Source organism: Canis aureus, chromosome 4, assembly GCF_053574225.1.
Source record: "Canis aureus isolate CA01 chromosome 4, VMU_Caureus_v.1.0, whole genome shotgun sequence".
NCBI classification, from domain to species: Eukaryota; Metazoa; Chordata; class Mammalia; order Carnivora; family Canidae; genus Canis; species Canis aureus.
Genome location: NC_135614.1, coordinates 74,851,359 through 74,874,611, shown reverse-complemented (window position 1 = coordinate 74,874,611; position 23,253 = coordinate 74,851,359). Strand labels below are relative to the sequence as shown.

At 37.8% G+C, this 23,253-nt stretch overlaps 1 protein-coding gene across 11 annotated transcripts in view; it reads left to right on the top strand.

Annotated features, from left to right (window-relative positions):
- Positions 1–23,253, top strand: part of LOC144313014 (uncharacterized) — a 146,267-nt gene that overhangs the window by 89,891 nt on the left and 33,123 nt on the right. For 5 of the 11 annotated variants that reach the window (XR_013378660.1, XR_013378664.1, XR_013378663.1 and 2 more), the window contains one exon: positions 3,488–3,576. Coding sequence is in view for 1 of the 11 variants with exons in the window: in XM_077896292.1 (XP_077752418.1) it covers positions 3,488–3,544 (57 nt within the window). In the remaining 10 variants the exon portion in view is untranslated. Of the gene's footprint in view, positions 1–2,917; positions 3,292–3,487; positions 3,577–4,736; positions 7,312–8,589; positions 8,853–12,786; positions 12,914–23,253 lie in introns of those variants that run through there. The other 6 variants (XR_013378673.1, XM_077896292.1, XR_013378667.1 and 3 more) reach the window with 5 other exon arrangements.

The window sequence follows — 23,253 nt, the reverse complement described above, 5'->3', positions numbered from 1 at the left end:
TATATATATGGTTGATACTATACTTCTATTGAAAAATGCTGACCTATACAGACCAGCTTCTCCTGCATAGCAAACAAAAGAATCCCAAACTAGTAGAGGGCAGGGCATGAACAGTACAGTGAGAATTCAGGATCATTCCACTTCTTATTAGTTTGGTGATCTTAGGTATGTTACTTATCCAATCTCAGATTTGGTTTCTTCCTTTGTACAATGAGGGTAATTATAATTCTTTAACAGCTATTGTAAGGATGAAATGAAACGATGGGTATTCATATTTTGGCATGGAATCTAGCACAAGGTAAATGCTCATTAAGTAAAAATATTATGAGTTATTAAGTACTGAGATTAAAGTCTTCCTCTTATACACCAACTGGTTTTAAGAAAACAGCAGAAACTCAGTAGCGTTGCTGTTCTGTCCAGACTTGGCTCCACCATGAGGCCCTTATCACCAAATACTCATTTTAGATTGCACATTGCAGGGGCTTCACTTTGAAAGATTTTCTTTACCTATGAGGTTTTTTGTCTTTCACCTTCTATGTCCTATCTGTATACTTTTAAGAAAACAAATACAAATTAAAAAATTTAGTTCATGGTTAGCTAAATTCTGTTAAGGACTCTCAATTGAAAACTGATATCTTACTTTCTATACCTGACTTGAACATTGATTTGAATGTTATAATTTCCCTCTGAAAGTACAAATAGAGTGCACTCGTAACATTTTAAAAAAATAAGCACCAAATATTCAGTAGCTGTGTGTGACTGTATGTGCATATGTATTACACAATGAATAAACACAAGAGGGTACCCATTAGCGTTGTATAGTATTGGCTTTGTTAGGAGTTCAAGTATATTTTCAATTTCAAGGATTTTGTTTTGTTTGGATTTTAAGATATACAGGATATCCTTCTTCCTGCTTCCCACCCATCCACACAATTTCTTCTGGCTATAGTTAGATGATATGTGATCTTGTAGTAAGAAGCAGAGAAAGGGTACCAGTATTTATCCCATTTTAAATAAGAATTTAATGGGTTAACCTGATTTACATTAGATTTTTTAGGCACAAGCCAGTGGTGTCATAAGAAAATAACAGTGGTAAGCATAATTATATTATACACTATCAATAATTTGGCACGCACATGTGCACATTTAACATGAACTAGAATATTTATCTAACAGTAACTATATGGCTACTTCCTTGGCTGGATTTTTTCTTACCTTTTTTCATCATCAGAAGTGATCTCATCTAAAAAGGAATAGGACAATGGGATGCTTGGATGGCTTGGCGGTTAAGCATCTGCCCTTGGCCCAGGACATGATCCTGGAGTCCCAGGATCGAGTCCTGCATCAGGCCTGCTTCTTCCTCTGTCTATGTCTCTACCTCTCTATCTCTGTGTCTTTCATGAGTAAATAAATAAAATCTTTTAAAAAATAAAATAAAAAGAAATAGAACAAGACTGTATGCTATATCAAGCCTTCCCAGCTGAGTATTTTGCAGCCAGCATTTTCTTTTTCACCGTAAGTTCTGCGGGCAGAAAGATGCCTCTAAAATCATTCTAAATTTAGCTGGACAGTCAACACTCTGACAGATGTTGTTAAATGGTCTTTCAGCGGATTGATGCAACACACTGAGATCTTATTAGCATGTTGTACTACATGCTGTATGGTTGTGTCTGCTGGTTTGCTAACGAACCAGGAGTACTGAAACTTCAAATTTAATTCCCTTCCAACAACATTATTTCCTAAGAGGGTTTATAATAGCTTTGACAGTTACTATAACCAACAGGAAACTGTCCAAGGCTCTTTAGAATCACTGCATCCAGCAAACTTCACATGCCCTGGGATGGAATTAAGAGCCTTTACCATTTCCCAGTGTACTTGGGTGCAAAATATTTTGCAGAAGTGTGAAATATGAAGAGGCAAGGCCCTGACATTTGAAAAACAAGCAGCTTCATTTGCAAGATGACATTAGTCTGTTTCTCCCTCCAGTCGCTGTTTCTCTATAATGCTGGAAATGTCAGCAAGAGGCCAAGAACCTGGATCACACAGTGAGGAGGTGGACAATTGAGGCCGGTGTGGCATCAGCAGCAACAGTGGCAGCAGCCATCTAATTTTTGCAAATGGCAAAAATCCTGGTGATGCTTTCAAATGCCTATCTTCTTGGATGCTATCCAGGAGAAAGGTGTGGCATTGTAGCCTCCAAAGTGGACAAACATGCAGTCTCTGCCCCCCCAAGATATAAAAAAAGATATCTTAGAGGTGAAAGGATATAAGGTAGCCATGGGGTAGATGCGGTGGCAAAGACTGATCAACTGGCTCAAGAGAGGCAAATGGCAAAAGGCAGGGCTTCAGGCAGGAGGTGTGTACTAGAGCCTGGCTCAGGCTGCTGAACAGCAGGCTGACACTGAGCTCAAGGAGATGGAAAGGAGCCACGGTGGAGGGCACCAGGCAGACTAATTGCCAAGTCAATGAATCTGCCAGCTGTGACCTGAGCCTCTTGCCTGCCAGGGTCATCCTACCCTGAAGAGCACAGAAACCTGGGAGGACAAACAGTGAGCCTGTGTTGGGAAGATTTCAAAAGTACTATCTTGAGAGAGAAGAGAGAAGAGAGCAAATATTAAAAGAATGATAAAGGATGCAGCTCATTGCAGATGCCTGCCTACTTGCAGACAGACAATATGTGGCCAAAGTATGCAGATGGCAATGACCTCTAATGACGGAGCTAAGCAAACAGAGCCTTCAACTGTTTAACTCTCCATCCGTCACCTAGTCAAATCTCTCCTTTCAGCTGCATCCTAGGACAATCCACTCACTTGGGCAGTTTTTAGGATTTAGCCATATAAATCCTGGTTTGAATTCAGTTTATTTCCACATCTTTCACTTTTGCTTTTTGATACATTTTTTTTTGACCACCAGCCTAGTTCATCTGATTGAATTCCCCATATGGCCTGTTATCTCTCCTTGGAATTGACACCCTAAATTCTAGCCTCAGCTTGACTATTGGGAGCCAGAGCATACTCAGCCTTCCTTTCTCCATAGGACCTGGGTCTGGGCTGGGCTGTCTTGCCCATACATAGCATCACTATCCATTATGTTCTCCTGGCATGCCTGAACCACTGGTGCTCCCCATCAAAATCAGGTTCACCTCGTTTACTTCTCTTGCTGATCTTTTGTCATTCTCACTGACAGAATGAAAGGTCCCGGAGGCAGACTCTGAAAACAAGATATTGTGAGGAATTATCAGGAGATGAAACTGATGGGAAGTAGTAGAGGAGGAGGAGGAAGCCAAAAAGGGTGAGCCATCAAGTCAATAACCACTGTGGACAACTGGATTTTACTAGGGAACTCTGGGAGAAAGTATAGAACATACACCACAGAATTATCCCACACAAAGGACCTGGGGTATTTATCCATCAGCTCCTTTCTGACATTGAGGGCTATTCCCAAGGGTGATAATTCTTCAGCTTTTCTTATTTGCTTCACAATGTAGGTCAAAGGAGCTCTGGTGGGCAGTGGAAGTCTTCAAGCAAAGAGTTGCGGATGCTGACGATTGGAAGCTGGTTTACTGCATGGATCATGGTGAGCTAAAGGGAAAGATGGGCATCTGTTAGTCCCAAACCATGGGTCACACCTACCATCCTCCTCTGTCCCTCATAATGTATCTCATCTCATACTCTAACCAGGCTATTTCCAGCTCAGATTTAGATTTGAATTCCAGTTGTACACCTATACTACTCAAGTTCAAGGTGAACCATAACATATTCATCTGCTCCTCATGTGTGTTTTAAATCATTCATACTCCTGATACTGTACTAAGTGTTGAGGAGTCCAGGATGAATGCGACATGGTTCCTACCTACAAGAAGTAAATTGTTCATAGTTAAAATGATCTTCCTACTTCTGCCTGCCAGAAGAAACCTACTAATTTATACAGTATGTAGTGCCCTCATTTCTCTAAGACATGCAGGTTCACTACTATGTCTTCAATACATAGTTGCTGAATCCATCATCTTCAGGTCATTTCTCTTTCCAATCAACTGATAAGCACCATCAATCCTTTTTTTTTTTTCATGTTTCTAGCCTTGGTTTATTCTATTCCATTCTAACTGCCTTAATCCATCAGATTGTGTCAGTGTCAACTTATTTTTTCTAATAACCTCAATTGACAGTCTTACCTACCTCTCCATTTTCTAAAGCCCTCTGTGCAAATAAAATTTACTTCCTCTACCATAGTGATGTGATGAATCTTTCTAAGATATGTCTGAAATGTTTTTCCATTTTTTGCTTGTTCATGAAGATTCAAGACATTCCCCAATTTTTCATAACTCTACTTTTCCAAAATTCTCTTATACTGTTACCTTACATGAATCCTCTAAATAATCCAGATTAATCTACTCACTGTCACCCAATAAAACATGTACATTCAGTCTCCCTACTGACTACTTAGTGCACTTTCCCATCTTCTCTGATCTACTCTCCCCTGTACCAGAACCTACTCAGACTTTAAGATGGAGCTCAGGTCTCATCTTCTCCTGAAGCTTCTGACTAGCCCAACCCATGCTGATCTTTCCTAACAGAATATGCTATTACATGTACTAATCATTTGATGTTTTATCATTGTCGGCAATATGTGACATTATTTGTATAGAATTTATTATATCTGTTTTAGAAATCGCAAGACCTATTGTTAAACACTTAAGTGTCAAGTTTCTTTTTTTTAAATTTTATTTATTTATTCAGAGAGACAACAGAGGCAGAGACACAGGCAGAGGAGAAGCAGGCTCCATGTGGGGAGCCTGATGCAGAACTCGATCCAGGACCCCAGGAATCATGATCTGAGCCAAAGGCAGAAGCTCAACCATTGAGCCACCCAGGTGCCCTAGTGTCAAGTTTCTTTAAAACTTTACCTCTTTAAATTTTGTAACAATACTGTGATATAGCTATTGTTTTCCCTATTTTCAAATGAAGAAATTGAGCATCAAAGAGGCTAAGGAGCTTGTCCAAGGGAAAAAAATAGGCAAAGCTTTTCAAAATTAAAATTTGAAAACCAGATCTGCCTGACTTTTAACAGCTACAATATCTTCCCAATGAAATTATAAATTCATTAAGACCAAGGACCAATCTTATTCTTTCTCTGTAGACAATGAATTATTTGTAGTAGGAGTTTAGTTCAATTATTCATTTAAATTTGGGAGTATTTTCCTTATTGTGAGGAGACTCAGCTGCATTTTGTTTTGTTTTTGTCTATTTAGATAAAAAAAAGTTAATGGCTCTAAAAAAAAATTGGCTTTGCCCATGTTTGGTGAGTCCACCAGTTTGTAAACTCCATAAAATCATGAACAGTGTATGTCTGTTCATCACTATATTTCTGTGCCTACTGAAAAAAATGACTTGTTGAATGAATATTTTGCCCTTATGTGAGTGAATATGCCCTTATGAGGGTGGGCTTATCTTAAAAATTTGGCAACAATAAGCCATGACATAAAGGTGTGATATGGTCTTAAAGGATTTATATTCTAAATATACAGAACTGAACCACTTAGAGCAGAGAAAACAGGATGTCCTCTTTGCCTTTGTGGGCATTTGACTTTGGACTTGACGCCTGCTACTGATGCCCTTAGCAAAGGGCTTCAAGGTTGCTTAGTCTCAACATACAATCATTTTCAGTGTGAGCAGAACAACTGATTCTTCCATACTTTAGATGACATAACCTAACATTTATTTTTCAGTTCTCTGGTGATAGCCACATCAAACAGCTTTCTCCCTGCTTCTGTTCCTTGAAGTATCAATACCTCAAGGAATGATACAAATACACTGAGCACTGGAAATCCCATCAGAGCTTCTTAAACTGGTATCCATGGATGGTCTCTAAAGATCCTTTAAACACTTTAATATTCTCTACAGAATATTGGATGCGTGTGTTTTATGTTTTCTGGAAAGAAAGCTTTCTGGCATCAAAAGATCCCTTGTATGTATGAGTCGGTTTCTGCTTCGTTTGTTTTGTTTTTTAAATTCCACACATGAGTAAAATTGTATTGTGTTTGCCAGAAAAGAGGCAGGTGGGAGGATGGGCAATATGGATGAAGAGGAGTGGGATGTAGAGGCTTCCAACTACAAAAGGAGTGAGTCACAGTGATGAAAGGTACACCACAGGGAATCCAGTCAGTGATATTGTAATAGCCTCATATGGAGACAGATCGGAGCTATACCTGTGGTGTGTGTAGCATAGTGTATATAATTGTTGACTCACAACACGTTATACATCTGCAACTAATGTAACATTGTGTGTCAACACAATAAAGAAAAGATTCCCAAAGGAATTCATGACCCCCAAACAGGTTAAGTGTTATTGCTTAAGGTAAACTAGTAAATTGTAGTCTTGGTTATCAACTATCTATTAGATGGATGCTGTGATTTGTAAATACTTTTGGTGTGTCTCACATCTTTGGCACTGCGCTAGGTATCATGAGAGATGCTAATGGTTGCAAATCAACTTGTTTGATTTGCAACCAGCTTAAGTTTGATTCATAAAATGATCTCCTTTGGATTTAATCTCCTTCAGGTTAGCTGGCAATTAAATTTCTGGACTATAAGACAGAAAGTTAATTTTCTTGTCCAGAAACAACTAATCCCAAATCCTCTCCACCACCTTCTAGAGGTGTGGGATCATTGCCAAGCCATAGTTCTGGCATACAAGCTGTTCTTTACATATGGTAACATATGTGCTGGTTCTGGTAACAATTGCTTAACTATTTCGCTATTTCTTTGAATTAAATTAGATTTGCCATCAACTATCCACTATTTCATTAGTCATTTGTGGATCTTGAGTATCCAAGAGCAAGATGTGTAACTGAGTTTATAAGTAAGGTCAATGGCCATGACCTAGAGGGAGCCCATCTAACCCACATAAAATAGAATCTATAGATTTAACCCTCTATAGACATGCAGATGATGGCAGTGCTGCTTATCTCTATGGGGGATTTTATGGAATTGCACATTTGACCTTCAGCAAAATTACTAATTTTTTAATTATCAGATCTGAGGGACCCAATTCCTTTCTTTTCCTCTACTGCTGAATTATATTTTCATCATCACTCAGTAGTAGTGCATTTATTCCAGTGCAATGACTATACCACAAGAAAGAAACATTTGCAAGTGTAATTTCCTATAGGCAGGAAATTACATTTCTCTTATTTTTTCATGCTAAAGATAGGACTGTGAAGAAAGAATTTTACCACAATTTCAACAATTTCCTATCTTCAAGTTTGCACAGTAAGATTTGAATCCTAATTTTTCATTATTTTCTTCTTCATCACTTTCCTCTGCTTTCCTTAGAAGGCCGAAACAACAATTCTTAACTGAAAACTCATATAAAAGAATTTTGCTTTCCTATTATGATTTAGGAATACCATCATCATTTCATCATCTATTAGAGTTATGGATTTTTTTTTTCATGTAAACAAACCTTCTGTGCAGCTAAAACATAAATAAATAAAATAAAATAAAATAAAATAAAATAACTAACTTGTCACAGACTATCTCTTACCATTTCAGTGTGTTGCAGCAAAAAAAAAAAAAAAAAAGTAAAATAAAGAATATGAATGAGTAAGGAGGCATCTTGTTTACATTTCTAGTGATAGAAAAGAAGAATACCAAAGAAGAAGACTGGACTTTTTATGTTCAGCTGGCTCTTTCCTTTGAAAATATTTTTGAATTCAGAAAAACTTAAGGATTTTTGTGGACTATTTCTCTCATAAAATATTGAAAATCCTAAGTTACTTCTCCTTGCACTCCTTGGTGGGTTAGAAACTAGACGAAAACATGCTAATTAATATCCTTTGGTTGATTTAAAATTTTTCTATAGATATTTTTAAAAACATCACTGTGGCTGGTAAAAAACTAAAATTACAAGACTTCCCTGTTACTGAAAAAAGTCTAATCCTCTTTAGTGTTCACCAATTTACAGAATCTGACTATAGTAGGAAAATAGTCCATTTTTCTGTGTTTTTAACACATGTTCTTAGGAGAATTTTTGCCTACACATCGGAGAAGTCTGTATCCCATGGAGTAAAAAATTCCAGGAAGAATAATCATTGTGTCTTGGAGCAGGCTGATTGGCTGTAACTCTTAGCTGAAGGCAGAGTGATATAGCAGAAAAGTATAGGCTTTAGGACTGTAAGGCTCAATTCAATTTCTAATTCCACTTCCTAGTAGTTACATGACCTTGCATAAGTTACTTATCCCTCTGGACCCTCAATTTTTCAGCAGAAAAAATTTTAACAATAAAATGAACCTCTCTCGATCCTGTTTATTTTATTTTTTTTTAAAGGTTATTTATTTATTTATTTATTCATAGACACAGAGAGAGAATGGCAGAGACACAGACAGGGGGAAGCAGGCTCCATGCAGGGAGCCCGATGCGGGACTCAGGATCACACCCCAGGCTGCAGGCGGCGCCAAACCACTGCGTCACCGGGGCTGCCCTTGATCCTGTTTAATGGTGAAAGATAACACATGTAAATTGTTTAATGTAACATGAAACTCTACTATGTGTGGCATTGTAGCCTCCCCAAATTCAACTGTTGAAGGCCTAACCCCCACTGACTCAGAATGTGACTGTACTGGAGACAGGGCCTCTAAAGAGGTAACTAAGGTAAAACATATGGGGAGGCTCAAATCAAGATGACTGGTGCTCCTATAAGAAGAGAAGATTAGGACACAGACATGGGTGTGCCCAGAGGAAAGACCATGTGAGGACACAGCAAGAAGATGGCCATGTGCAAGAAAAGGAGAGAGGCCTCAGAAGAAACCAACCCTGTAGGCCCCTTGATCTTGGGACTTCTATTCTCCAAAACTGTGAGAAAATACATTTCTGTTGCTTAAGCCACCCAGTGTGTGATATTTTCTGTAGCAGTTCAAACAAACTAATTCAGGGTCATAATAGACCCTTGATAGTTGCAAGTTTTTATTGTTAGTTTTTCTATTGAGGTACAGGAATATATAAGCATCTAAGCTGGATAAACACAGCTGGTTCACAGTTGATGGACGACTGTCCACTAAATGAATTAAAGGGCATGCATAGCAAAGTATGAATGCTGCAAATATTCCCAGCCAGCACACCACAATGCTAGAATCCAGCTCATTTAGGTTAGAGCTCTGAAGAGTCCTTTTAAGATACACATTAAGCCATTATCATCCATTAACATCTTCAGACAAATAATTTAGAAGATTGTCTCTAGCCTGAGAGACAAGGATCTTGAAAGCATAATATCCAGAGGAAGTAATTTTTCAAAGGGGAGAAGGAGGAGGAAAGCCTGAGGACACAGGTCATTGTGGGTGAGGAAACTGCTCCATCAAGTTGCCAAAGGAATAACAAAGAGACAATGCGCATGTGTTCACCAAGTTCAGGAGAGGCACTCTTACCAAAGTAAGGTGCTGGCAAAGGGACATGGGGAACAATTTTTTTTAAACCATAGCTTGTCTATGGAGCAGATTTGTTTATCCCTGAGAGACTGCATTAATGTGTGTGTGTGTGTGTGTGTGTGTGTGGTGTGCGTGCATATGTGTGTTTTCTCACCCACATTTCTGCTACAGAATCTGAATAGTCACGCAGGACCATGAGTTTATATTAACATTAAGACATCAAGGATTGAATGCCATCTCTCGGAATGGCTACCATTAAACCAGATGTAAGAAGAAGAAAGATGAGTTTGTAGAAGAAAGTTGAAGAAGGAAGTGAGGAAAATAAATGAAAATATGAAGGCAGACGGAGACTAACTGCAAGATAATGGAGACAAAGGAAATCCTAAACAAAAGAAACAAAGGAAACCTTAAACACAGAATCCTAAACACAAGATTAGTAGACTCAGAAAAAGCAAACTATTTCTTCAAAAGTCTGATATCACTGTTAATCATTTCTTTACCAGATTTGACATAAATCCTAACCAGTGCAATTTAAGATGATCTCACTCTGGAGGATACCAGTTAATTGCTTTCTCCTATTAACCCTTCATGAACTTTAACCATGGTGACTTGTTAATGAGTTGGAGGAAGCTGAAACTGAAATGAACTGAAGAAAAATAGGAAGAAATTAAAGGGCATGAATCAAATGATCCTCCTAAAGGCAGATGACTTATTTGACTGAAAGTCAACACTGACATCAATTAGTTAGTTTGGTTGGGTTGTCAAGAAATAGTCAAACCTGAAATTTTAGACTAGAAGGAAACTTAGGCATTAATGTCCTCATTTGCAAAGCAATGGGGTTTCATGACTACATGAATCTAATATCCATTCTAGCTGTATAATTTCTGTGATTTCAGTGACTTTCTTTAAATTTTTTGCTTCTCTAGTATTAGCAAAGATTTCAATGGCCAAATGAGGATAAAATTAAATGACATGAAGCTTATAGCTATAAATTGTCAAAAGGACACAGTGATAAATTAGACCATTTTCCAGTAAGTTCAGTGTTGTCCATTTGGCTTTTACTTTTCATATGATCAGCCCGAAGTTTAGGTGTGAGGTCATATCTTGGACAAGGACTCTTTTTAAGCTTAGCTCACAAAATCTGACTTTCATTTAAAATTTTCTCTTTGTTGCCCATTTTTTGACAGTTCCAAGATATTCACCAATAACACCTTCTTTATCTGGTACAGACTTAAGCAACCAAAGGTGCGATGAAGTAACTATGATTCTTCTGACAGAAAAAAAAAAAAACAAAAACAAAAAAAAACAAAACCCTTCCATTCTAGTCAAATATCTAAGATGCCATTTTATAAACTAGTGATAAAAATAAATTCTCAGCAAAGGCATACACATGATTGCAAAATACCTGCAACAAAATATATCTAAAACACAATAGCTTGCTTTAAGAATTTTTTTTAAACCTGCTTCAGTTCATAGAGTTAGCAAAATAAAAACAGAACAAACATGTGAACCCGTAAAGTGAGGGGTAGACTTCAGTTCTCCTTGAGTTTTATTAAAAGTGAAGATATGAGGTTTAGTGCCTTTTTTTTTTATGGTACTAAGTTTATTTTTTTTTAATTTATTTTTTATTGGTGTTCAATTTACTAACATACAGAATAACCCCCAGTGCCCGTCACCCATTCACTCCCACCCCCCGCCCTCCTCCCCTTCTACCACCCCTAGTTCGTTTCCCAGAGTTAGCAGTCTTTACGTTCTGTCTCCCTTTCTGATATTTCCCACACATTTCTTCTCCCTTCCCTTATATTCCCTGTCACTATTATTTATATTCCCCAAATGAATGAGAACATATAATGTTTGTCCTTCTCTGACTGACTTACTTCACTCAGCATAATACCCTCCAGTTCCATCCACGTTGAAGCAAATGGTGGGTATTTGTCATTTCTAATAGCTGAGTAATATTCCATTGTATACATAAACCACATCTTCTTTATCCATTCATCTTTCGTTGGACACCGAGGCTCCTTCCACAGTTTGGCTATCGTGGCCATTGCTGCTATAAACATCGGGGTGCAGGTGTCCCGGCGTTTCATTGCATTTGTATCTTTGTTTAGTGGCTTTAACTGATTGCTTTAGATGACTGCACAATACCAAAAATGACAATCTATGTCTAACAAGCCTAGTTTGCAAACTTCTTGAGAGCAAGAACCATTTCTTGTTCATTTTTGTACTTTCAAAGGCATTTCACATAATATATAACAGGCATTTTATATACATACTTTGTATACATGAAATAAAGAGTGATTTTGAGAGTTGAGACAGATTAGAAGCATTAGAAATGTATCTAACTGAATCTGATTTATAAAGCATGATTTTCCTTAGGGAGTTCTTGTCTTATACTGGCCTGGAACATAAACAGCAGAACAGGATGAACCAGAAATGGACTTGAAAAAAATATATAATTCAAATAGCATTAAAAGCTTAATATTTGAGCTGTCTTTTTTCATACAGGAAGCATGCTATGAAGTATAAAGTAGTTCATGTAAACAACAAGAGTTAAATAAATGCAGTTGGGAAACTCATTTGATTTGTTATCACACATTTGCATTGAGGTTGTGCAAGCATAGGCGATACACACATAAATGGCTAGAAAAGCTTAACTGAAAGGGGAATTACTTACGTCCTTTTTATGAATGGATTGCCTAGCCAGGACTTTTGAACTAGAGAAAGTTGAACATGCCATGTGGCGGGTCACAGTTTATTAGCCCAGTTTTAGGAAGGTGGTGTTCAGGGGAACTCATAAGCCTTTCAAAAACATTGCCGGCCAAGTATAGATTGGATTATGACTGGTTTCTTGTTACTGGAACCTTAGCATGACATATTAATTTGAAAGAAGTATTGTTCCTTATTACCATCCTTCATGAGAGGAAAACATTCAACAGAACAGATGCAAATCATTTTCCAGGTCTCCTGGGGTTTCCAATCTGTGTCATTGAAGGGAAACCTACATATTTTCACCCCTGAAATATTTAGTAACCACAACATTCACAACATGATGTTGTATAGTCTGCTTTTGTAACAATGCTCTTGGGTAATTGAAATCAGCAACCTAGTTTTAAAAAACCCTGCCACTTGATTGATCCAACGAGAGTAAGGATTCACTTGCTTGAATAATCCAAACATGACATTTAAATCAGGTACATTATGCACAGCTTTCCCTTCCTGCTGAGGGGCACGTGCACTTGAAAGAACAGACAGATCTTGTTGCTCCCTGATAAGGTCAGAGAAGCTTAGCTAGAATGTAGTGATGCTTAAAGCTCATTGGTTTTGCCTCTGGAGCACAAGGCTGTTACTATGACTACAAAGCTTGCAGTTGCTACGGCATCCACAAGGCTCTTCCAGTGTCAAGGCTTCCAGGTGGCCCAGTACAAAAGCTATTACTTTATGTTGTTTTCAAGAAGTCTTTGAATAGTAGTCCAGAGTCAAAATAATTCCAGGTAAACAAGGTTTCCAATACTTTTCCATGTAGACAGAAGGCCATTCTTTAAAGTGGGAGTAAATGACCAAAAACAAATCCATTTCTCTCAATGAGCCCATCAGAGAAATTGTTAGAATTGAAGGGAGAAAAAAATGTACACGACCAGTACTAAAATACCGCTTTACTTCCCGTTGTCTAAACGTAGAGTTCAAATGTATGGAGAATTTTTAAATAATGTCACACAAACCTGTAGATCATTTAGATTGGCAAGGCACATTAGCCTACTCAGTGTTTGGTAAGAAAGATCAGCGGTGTTATGAAGCAGGAAAACAGAGAGCCACAGGATGCACCAGAATGGGAAACCCATTCATAGTCTTGACTCTAGAATAGGTAATATCAATTCATTTTTATTTGTTTGCTTATTGCAGCCTTATTGAGGTATGACTGACAAATAATCATTGCTAAATGTTAATTGACAAATATATAAACCATATCTATTTAAGGTAAGGTATGCAGTGTGATGTTTTGACATAAGTGTACATCGTGAGATGATGCCTATAAGGAAGTTAATTAACCTGTCCATCAGTTTATATATTTACCTTTGTGCGTATATATACGTAGTAAGAACATTTGTGATCTACTCTCTTAGCAAAGGCCAAGTATACAATACATTATTATTAATAACAGTCACCAAGCTGTACACTAGATCTCTAGAATCTATTCATCTTGTAACTAAAAGTTATTTTTTCATGCACCCCTCCTGACACCATTCCGGATTGCTTCCCTATGTTGTATATATATTCCTAGAGTGTTCTGTCCTTCTCCATAGAACTCAACACTCTTGTACCAAATGTCACTCTTCTTTTTCTAGACTCTACAAGGGCAAATGCATTATGGTTCCATCACCCACCACAATACCCTAACAGTGCCCAATAAATATGTGCTAAATGGCTTAAAAGAAATGTAAATCTTGTTTAGAAAAGCGTAAGTTGTCCAGTTGGCTTCAAACATTAGAGTTCATGAGATGAAATAGTTTGAGGCTATATTTTCGAGAATCTTCCAAATAAGACTGAGGCATTTATATATGACTCAATAGATGTGGGAAGGGAGTTTAGTCTTCTGAGCTATGGTTCACAAGGTCAGTGCAGGGTATATTCACATTGCTTGCTTCTTTGGACAGAAGGCAGCCCAGCTAGGCACACCATGTTTGTTTGTCTTGTCTCTGTTACAGTGTCAGCTTTCAAGTCACAGCCATTGTTGCTATTAAACACAGACTTGAGTGTAAGAATATTTGGGTTCCAGCATTACCCTATAATGTGATTTACAAATTCTGTCAACGTTACCTGATAACAGAGTTACAAAGTTTTCGCTTCTCTTGATGTCACCGATGTTTTACTGCCAACTATTTCTGAACAAGAAAGATCAATTTAAAAAGAACTCCAGGAAATGTGCTAAACACACACACACACACCCTTTGGGCACAGCTTTTGTATGGGGAGCAAAAGCAGAGCTAGAGCAACATTAATATCATTTCCCCTGTTTTATGCTTAAAGAAAAACTCAGCATTATCCTACAAATGTCAGCTGCTCTGAACATCACCATCAGAATTGACAGAAATGACATACATTTACCTTTGTGTAAATAGTCAAAATGAGGTGTGAAAACAGAGAGAGGAAGGCTATTTTTCTTAGTTTTGTAGCTTCTTTTCTTCTGTGAAGCAAATAGTTCATTGGCAATTGTCGGATCCCTACCACGTAAGATCAAGTCCCTTGTGGGGCTACGAGTCAGTAATTGTCTGCTCATGCCCACCAAGCAGAGCTCCAGACATTTCTATTCTGGACACTTCCAGGTCTTCATTGTGTATCAAGTATCTAGTTCTAGGCCGTAAAGATTCAATCAACAATGGGTAGTGAGAACAATTAATACTATTTTAAAGAGTTGTATGAAACCCAATAAAATACATACTAATTCTTAGCTAAATGTATTAGAAAGACTACAATCTATTTTGTGGTAATAAATTGGAACATTTTTAGTTAAGATATGAGCTCCGGAACCTGGAAAGACATCCTGGCTCTGCCACCACTAGTTGTGTGACCTTGAACAAATTCTTATTGAGTAATTCCCCCAATGTCATACACATATAGGTACTTACTATGTACCAGCTGCTTTACCCAAGCATGCTCATTATCATTACCTCCAGTTTTCATGGGGGAAACTGAGCAGGGAGGTTAAGCAATTTGCCCAAGGTTAAAGCGAATACATTTTATAGCTGGGGTTCTAACTTCAAGAATCTGGTTTGTGGACCTTACTCTTACACTACACATAGTCTCTAAGCCTTTGTTACTTCTATAAAGCAGTTACAGTGATAACTACCTCATGACATTGTTGAGATTTAAGTGAGGAAATAAATGCAAAAAGCTTAGCACAGTCAGCCCAGAGTAGATTCTCATTAAATGCTAGTTTTTATCATTAATAATCCATGAGATTTATAATCTTAAAGAATATTAACTGTATATTCAATTATCAGTTATCCGTGTATTATCTTTTTCTTTTTTTTTTCCTTTTTGGGCTTATACTGGATTTCCTCTTAAAATGAGTAGAACTCTGGGCATTGTCCCTTCTTTTGGTTAATGTATGTTCAAGAAATATTGATTTTAGTACAGTGTGGTGGTGTGACACTGGTACAATGAGGTGTTACCTAAGGTACTAGGAGCTCAGCAGTGACTATTTTCTTTTTATTTTATTTTATTTTGTTTTATTTTATTTTATTTTTTGATTTATTTATTTACAGAGAATAATTTCAATGTGGTTGACTTACCTTTTAGTTATATTTTGAAGGTCTTTAAGGCAATGGTATATATGTATACTTGATAAGGGAATAGACATTATTGAGAAGGGGAGGTTTCTTTAATCAAAAGTTTTGGAGTATTCTGAAATAAACAAAATTAGGGATGCCTGAGTGGCTCCATGGTTGAGTGTCTGCCTTTGCCCCAGGTTGTGATTCTGGGGTTCTGGGATCGAGTCCCACATTGGGCTCTCTGCAGGGAGCCTGCTTCTCCTTCTGCCTATGTTTCTGCCTCTCTCTGTGTGTCTTTCATGAATAAATAGATAAAATCTTGAAAAATATATGTACAAAATTAGCATGTTTCTTTTCCGACTGGATACTTTTAGCTCCATGCAAAAGCTTTTTATTAGTGCATAGAACAAGGAATCTTTTAAACTCCTATCTGGAACTTCCAGTCCTTGTTGGTTATTTTTACTGTCAACTGACTGAAGATCACTGAAAAAGGTAGAAATAAAATACATCAGCTAGTTTCTTTGTTCATTTTCTTCCTCTGAAATAAGGCTAGTGCAGTTTGGATGAGAGCCTGCCTATTTCTATTTTTACCACAGAGTTATGCTACTTATTGATGCTGTAAATTATTTTCTCAGTCAACTAGATATATATTAAATGCCCCTAGGTGAAAGTTTTTATGCTAAATACTAGAGATATAAATGCCAAACAGAGAGGAACACAGACACTGAAAGAATAGTGGGGAGGAGAGACTACAATTAGAAAAGCCAAAATAGCCAGAGCGCTGGGAGCAAAACCAGACATTTATTTATTTTATTTTTATTTATTTAGTTTTAAATATTTTGTCTATTTATTCATGAGATACACAGAGAGAGAGGCAAGAGACACAGGCAGAGGGAGAAGCAGGCTTCCCGCTGGGAGCCTGATGTGGGACTCGATCCCAGAACGCTGGGATCATGCCCTGAGCAGAAGGCAGATGCTCAACCACTGAGCCACCCAGGCGTCCCACCAGATATTTATAGTATCATGAAAGTCAAAGGAAAAGGTGATTATTGTATTTATGACATATCATTCAATTTTGATCTGACGATCAGCACAGTTTATTTTTATTAAAAATATTTGTTTCTGGGCACAGAGTAGAAGACGGATATTGGGGCTTAGTCCAGGTGAAGAGTTATTGGTGAGAGAAAAAGAAACTAACAAAGCTTTCAGCAGTTGTACAAGGTGGGTTATATTGGAAAAATGGAAAGATCTCAAACATTTGGCTCATTGCCTACACAAGATACTTATTTAATTTTGAAGCTATACAGGAGGCTAAGATCCACAGCCTCTGGAAAGCAGAATGAAATCTCCCACGTTCTCATAAAACAGAGGCCTCTGTAAGAGGATGCCTGAACTAAACTGTCTGCAGACTATCAAGGACAAAGAGTCAAAGATCACCAGGCTGTCTCTAGAAACCGTAGAGGCCCACATGCTAGGAGTAGTGATGAACTAGAGTTGACCAAAACCAAAACGCGGCACTGACCTAGCTCAATCCTGATTGGATCATGGTGATGTATGATCTACTTTTCTGTGTATCAGAGGAGAGGTGAAACTATCTGGGGAAGATAATTTCATCTGGAAACACTATAGTTCTTTTGTACTCAATAAAATTACGATACTTGACATGAGACGAAGCAAAACCATTTGGTTAGTAACCAAGAGGGGAAAAGTAGACTATTGAAGCACACCCTAAAGTGATTCAGAATTGAGGTCAGCAGACATGAACTTTAAGATAACTATGATTAATATGTTAAAAAAAGTAAAAGATAGGGAAAATATATGAAAAGATAAAAGATTTCACAGAGGTGAAACCTAAAAAAAGGAGAAACAAATGCACATTCTAGAGCTAAAAATACAATATCCTAAAATTTTAGTGAATGCATTTTAATAGAGTGGATATATTGAAAGATTGAATTAATAAACTGGATAATAGATTAATAAGAAAGTACCCAATGAAGTATGCAAAATACAAAGAAGAAAAATGAACAAAAATGTAAAAATCATGTGGAATATGCTCTTTAAAGTGATAGAGATAAAAGACACTTAACTTTTAAAGAAACCACAATAATACTGACAGCAGACTTGCCTTCAGAGGTAATAAGTCAAGACTGGTGAGTGATGTATTTAAAGTGCTGAAGGAAAATAACAGTCAAGTTTGACGTCTACACCCAGAGAAGACATCCTTTGTTTTTTTTTTAAGATTTTATTTATTTATTCATGAGAGACACAAAGAGAGGCAGAGACACAGGTTTAGAGAGAAGTAGGCTCCATGCAGGGAGCCTGATGTGGGACTCGATCCAGGGATCATGCCCTGGGCCGAAGGCAGATGCCCAACCGCTGAGCCACCCAGGCATCCCAGAGAAAAAATCCTTACAGTGACTCCTGAGTTATGCTGCCATCAGTAGACTACCTAAACAGACAGAAACAACAAAAGGAGTTATCTGGGCAGAGGGAAAATGAGCCTAGATGAAAACAGAAATGTCAGTAGGAAGAAAGAACATGAGGAAGAGTAAATATAAATGAAATTGACCATACAAGACAATATTTCAGTGGAGCTTAACTTATCTATCACACTAAAATGCATGAAAATAATAATAAAAGGCAAGAAGATGGTAAGTAGCCTCAAAGTGTTCTAAGGTTGCAGACTTATGAGAAAAAATGGTAAAAGTAATACTTTATATTGTCAAGAATGCATGAGGTCAACTCTGAAATTTTGCTCCCTAAAGCCCTATATAATAGCTTACTACATCCAGTGTTAGCTTCCTTGGATATTACAAATGCCATTACCACATTGCCACTTTCTTGCAAGGATCCTTCCACTTCCACACCCTCAATAAATTTTCCTTGACCAAAATTAAGACCAGAGTAGACCTAAATCTCGTTATTTCCTCTACCTTCAAGCAGTTAGCTTTCAGCAAATCAAGAATTTGTTTGTACCATTATATTTTAGAAGAGCAAGGCTGCTAGCTGGTGTCTAGACTGTCAGCCCATCATCTATGCAATGGTTTGCTTCTGGTATGCACCATTAAAATCCCTTTTTTGGCCAGTCAGCTTATAGCTATGCCCTTTTAGTCTTACCTCAGAGTGCCTCCTCTCCACTTTGCAGATCTAAGATCTATTTTACTCATCTGTATTCTTCTCTCTTTCAAGTTAATCTGTATTCTTTTGAATGAGGAATAGGTTCTCTTCCAGGGACATATTATCAAAACATTCCATCAAGTCCATGAGATGGTTACGAGCCTCTGTTTATGCTTATTTGTTCATATTTATACTTTATCACCTATAGTTTGCTTATGGACCAGTCATTTTGTTCTTACCCATCTTTCCATTTGTTTTCTCCTACAAATTTCCATCTTTTTCTTCCTCTCTCAATAATAATGTAGATAAAACACTGAGTCTGGAGCTAGAGTGTCTTACTTCAAAATCCCAGCTCCAGTAACTACTAGGTAACCATGAATGGGTTTTCCTTGACCTTTCTCAACTTCTCTGCCTAAGAATCCTCATCTTTAAAATGATAATGGAGATAATGGTTTTATTTACTATTATTTGGGATAGGGGGTTTATTTGAATTAATATAAATGGGATTCTTAATCATTTGTGCTAGACAGATGTGAACGTTCAATGAATCTTAGCTATAATTCTTACTACTCCTTATTTGTTATTTCTTCTTTTTGATGTCCTCGTTTATGGTTTTATGCAATGATTTTTCTATATTTCCTTCATATTTAAGTTTAGAAATATCTCCAATCTTTAAGTTTATTTTTTTAAATTTTTTTTTAATTTTTATTTATTTATGATAGTCACACACACAGAGAGAGAGAGAGAGAGAGAGAGAGGCAGAGACACAGGCAGAGGGAGGAGCAGGCTCCATGCACCGGGAGCCCGATGTGGGACTCGATCCCGGGTTTCCAGGATCGCGCCCTGGGCCAAAGACAGGCGCTAAACCGCTGCGCCACCTAGGGATCCCAATCTTTAAGTTTAAAAACAACAATAACAATAAAATCTTTCCTGTATTGATCTCAGCATTTGTCTCTGTGCATGTGTTCCTTCCTCACTCTTTGCTGTAGTTCTGCCCCTCAAGGCTTCAGTAAACAGAGCATTTGCATTTTCCAGTACAAGCCCATCTAAAGACTACTGTTTTATCCCCTGTGGGTGGTCTCATCTTTTTAATTTTTTTAAAGTAGGCTCCATCAAGTGTGGAGCCCAATGCGGGGCTTGAACTCACGACCCCAAGATTAAGACCCTGAGATCAAGACCTGAGCCTATATCAAAAGTTGGATGTTTAACCCACTGAGCCACCCAGGCACCCTGAGTGGTCTCATCTTTAAAACAAATGTCTTCATTTCACCTCTCCATTCTTCTAAGAAATATGTTATCTGTTCTAGCACTTTCTTTGCTAGCTGGAAAAAGGAACTGTATCTATCATGCTGATTATTTCAGGACAATACACGTGGCACAAATGGGCATATTTTGCAATCCAATGCAAAAGACCTCCAGTATCTTTGTGTTCTTGATTTAAGAAACTGCAATTTTCCTAGATCAGCAAGCTGTCAACCCTGACTTATCCAAGCAACCTAGCCCCGAAGAGCTCAAATGTACGTATGTCTTGGTTAATTTCAATAGGTGACAGGAAGTGTAGTAGAAGGTTTGAAGGTCTGACTAGCCCTGGTTAGCCAAGGATTAGCCTACACCCTACCGAGAGTGGTATAGTGAGCAGGAGTAAGCAGAGAAGGGCAAAACTGGAAAGAAAGGTATAGGGTGGCCAAAGTGAAGAAAGAAAATGAAATGAAGCCCGATAGGAAAAATCGTGTTTTTTTTTTTTTCCCATGTCGGCCAGGAACCATCCCTGAGTACACATAGCTGCACAAAAGACACAATGTGAGGGATTGATTTATTTAATGAATACCTCAAAAACCATGTTTTCAATGTTTAGGGTGTAGTTAGGTAAAGTGAAAGTACTCTAACAAACATACTTGTGCCTCTCACCATTTAATCTGTCGCAGGGTTTTGATACTTTTCTATTTCCTTCACCAACACCGCTTCTTAGAAGAGCCCTTTGATGGTTAGGAGGTCTTTCTGTGTGACTCTTCAGAGTATTTTTCTTTCTTTTTCCCCTGAGAAACAGAAAGTCATTGCTTTCTCTGAAGTAAACAAATCAGAATGCTAAGGGGTTCTTGTTTTCAGGTCACAACTTCAACCCCCAGGTAGAGCAGACCGCTAGATTGCTCTTTATCCTCTACTATAGTACAAAGCCAGCCCACTTAGCTAATGCCCAGCTGATTCCTTCTTGCCTCTGGTCCCTAAGCTACTGCTTTAGCGTAATCAGAGCTGGTATGCTTAGGGACAGACTGTGTCTTGTTTTGACAAGCAATTTAGGAATTATTCACCTGATTTTCCTGCATCAACCCACCAACTTCCAGTTGCAAAGTTAGATGAGTTCTGAAACATTATAACATAAAGCAATAGTGTTTCTGCACACACACAGAATATTCTGTTTGCTAGGAAGTAGCTAAAGATTCTTTAATCTTTAATATCTACCTGTGGTGGGGGCTTCATGGAGAGGCTTTTTCATATTCTTTATTTAAGATATTTGAATATACACCTAGCTGGGGTTGCATAGTAGCATCAGATTCTCAGAAGCGTCTTAGAAACTTTATTAGACAGCATAAGCCAGCAATGCTTACAAATGAAACCTGGAATAGCAGTGACTTAGTGAATCAAAGTCTTATTTCTCATTCATAAGGATATGTGCAATTCAGTTTGATTAGGGAGAGAAACAGGATGGCTTCTCTGTTTCTCAGATGGTAACTCAGTGATCCAGGCTAAGAGAAGTTCTCTCATCTTATTGCTACACCATACGGACCATGTCCTTTTTTGGGTACTATGGCAGGGGAAAACATAGCATGGAGATTTCACGTCTGGTCTTCTTTGTTTCTTCCCAGAAGAGACACACCTCCTTCCACTTCTTTTAGTCCATTGATAACGAGCAGTCACATGGCTTCACTTCACTAAAATCGAGCTAGGAAATGTAATTTTTTATACATCTAAGAAAAGAGAAAAAGGAGATACTGATTCTGTAAAATAAATTTCTACTATGGATCTTAAAGAGTCCTGGGTTATACTAGAGGTTTACCAAATAGTCTTACAAAAAATTAATGCCTGCATTTGGTAGCAGGGACTCTGAGGGACAGAGGCAACCCTAACCTATATGTGATTGATAAATGATTATGTAAAGGATTTGAAGCTTCATTGCAGAGCTTTTGGAGTCTTCCTTCCTAATAATATTTGTACCTGGAAATGAGAAAAGAGAGGACCGAACATAGAAATGCAAGACAGGAAGCACTAAAAATTATGTCTTTGGTCACATCATTCCATTTAGGATGGCAGAAATGCTTTGAACAATTTAGAGCATTTGAATATAAAAAACCCTCCTTTTTAAAAGGAAAAGCATTAAATGATTTGAATCTTTGAATCACAGTAGAAATACATGGCTAGCATGTGGAACTATTTCAAAATTACACTTACATCATTTTGGGATTAAAGCAGCCTTGAAGGGCTCCAGGAGAAGGAATTTTCAGGTCCGTGCGAGGGGACATTTAGTGTTGTTTAGCCCAGGTTAACACAACCCCCAGAGTTATTTGTCTCACCACGTCCCCTGACTGCTCCCAACCTTTCAGCTCCCCAGCAATCTCCAAATACAGTGCAAATTTCTGAGCATATGTTACAAAGGTCATGGAGCCCCTACCTACTTACCAATTTAAAGATGTTTATTTATTTATTTTATTTGAGAGAGAGAGAGACAGAGAGAGAGCAAGAGCACACATGAGCAAGGGGGAGGGGCAGAGGGAAAGGGAGAACCAGGCTGCCTGGGCGCCTGGATGGCTCAGGACCTGGGATCATGACCTGAGCTGAAGGCAGATGTTTAACCCACTGAGCCACCAGGACCCCCCTGCTTCTACAGTTTAAACCTCTTTTGGGACCTCTTACTCCATTCTTTTGGAAGCCCAAACTTCACACAGGCTGTGATCTGTTGGCTTCAGATACTTTATTCGTATACAGTAACTATATGGACCAGTTAGCAACCCTGTTGTCAAAGATAAGCTTTGTTTAAGGGAAATGTTTTCTTATTTTAAGTAGAAAAAAAGAGGCAAATTCATCTTTGAATTTTCACAGACACATTTGAATTTCATGTTCCATTTTTCCAAAAGCAGAAATCTAGACTTACTGATAATGATAGTCAAAGCACAAGGTCTTTTGTAAGATTTTTTTTTCAGTTTCAAATATTATACATGCTGATAATGACAGATGAAATCCAAAAGTGTCTTAATGATAGAGTAATATTATTACATACAGTAACATTATAGTGTCATTAATAATACTTTCATAATCCTCTCTCAACTCTTCTCATTTCAACCCCTTTAGGTAAGCAGTACAATTCTGCCACTCTGTTATTTCCCAACTTTCTCCGTTCAAGTTACCAAATCATGTAAATGTATCAATAAGGACTTTTTTAAAGAGCTGGT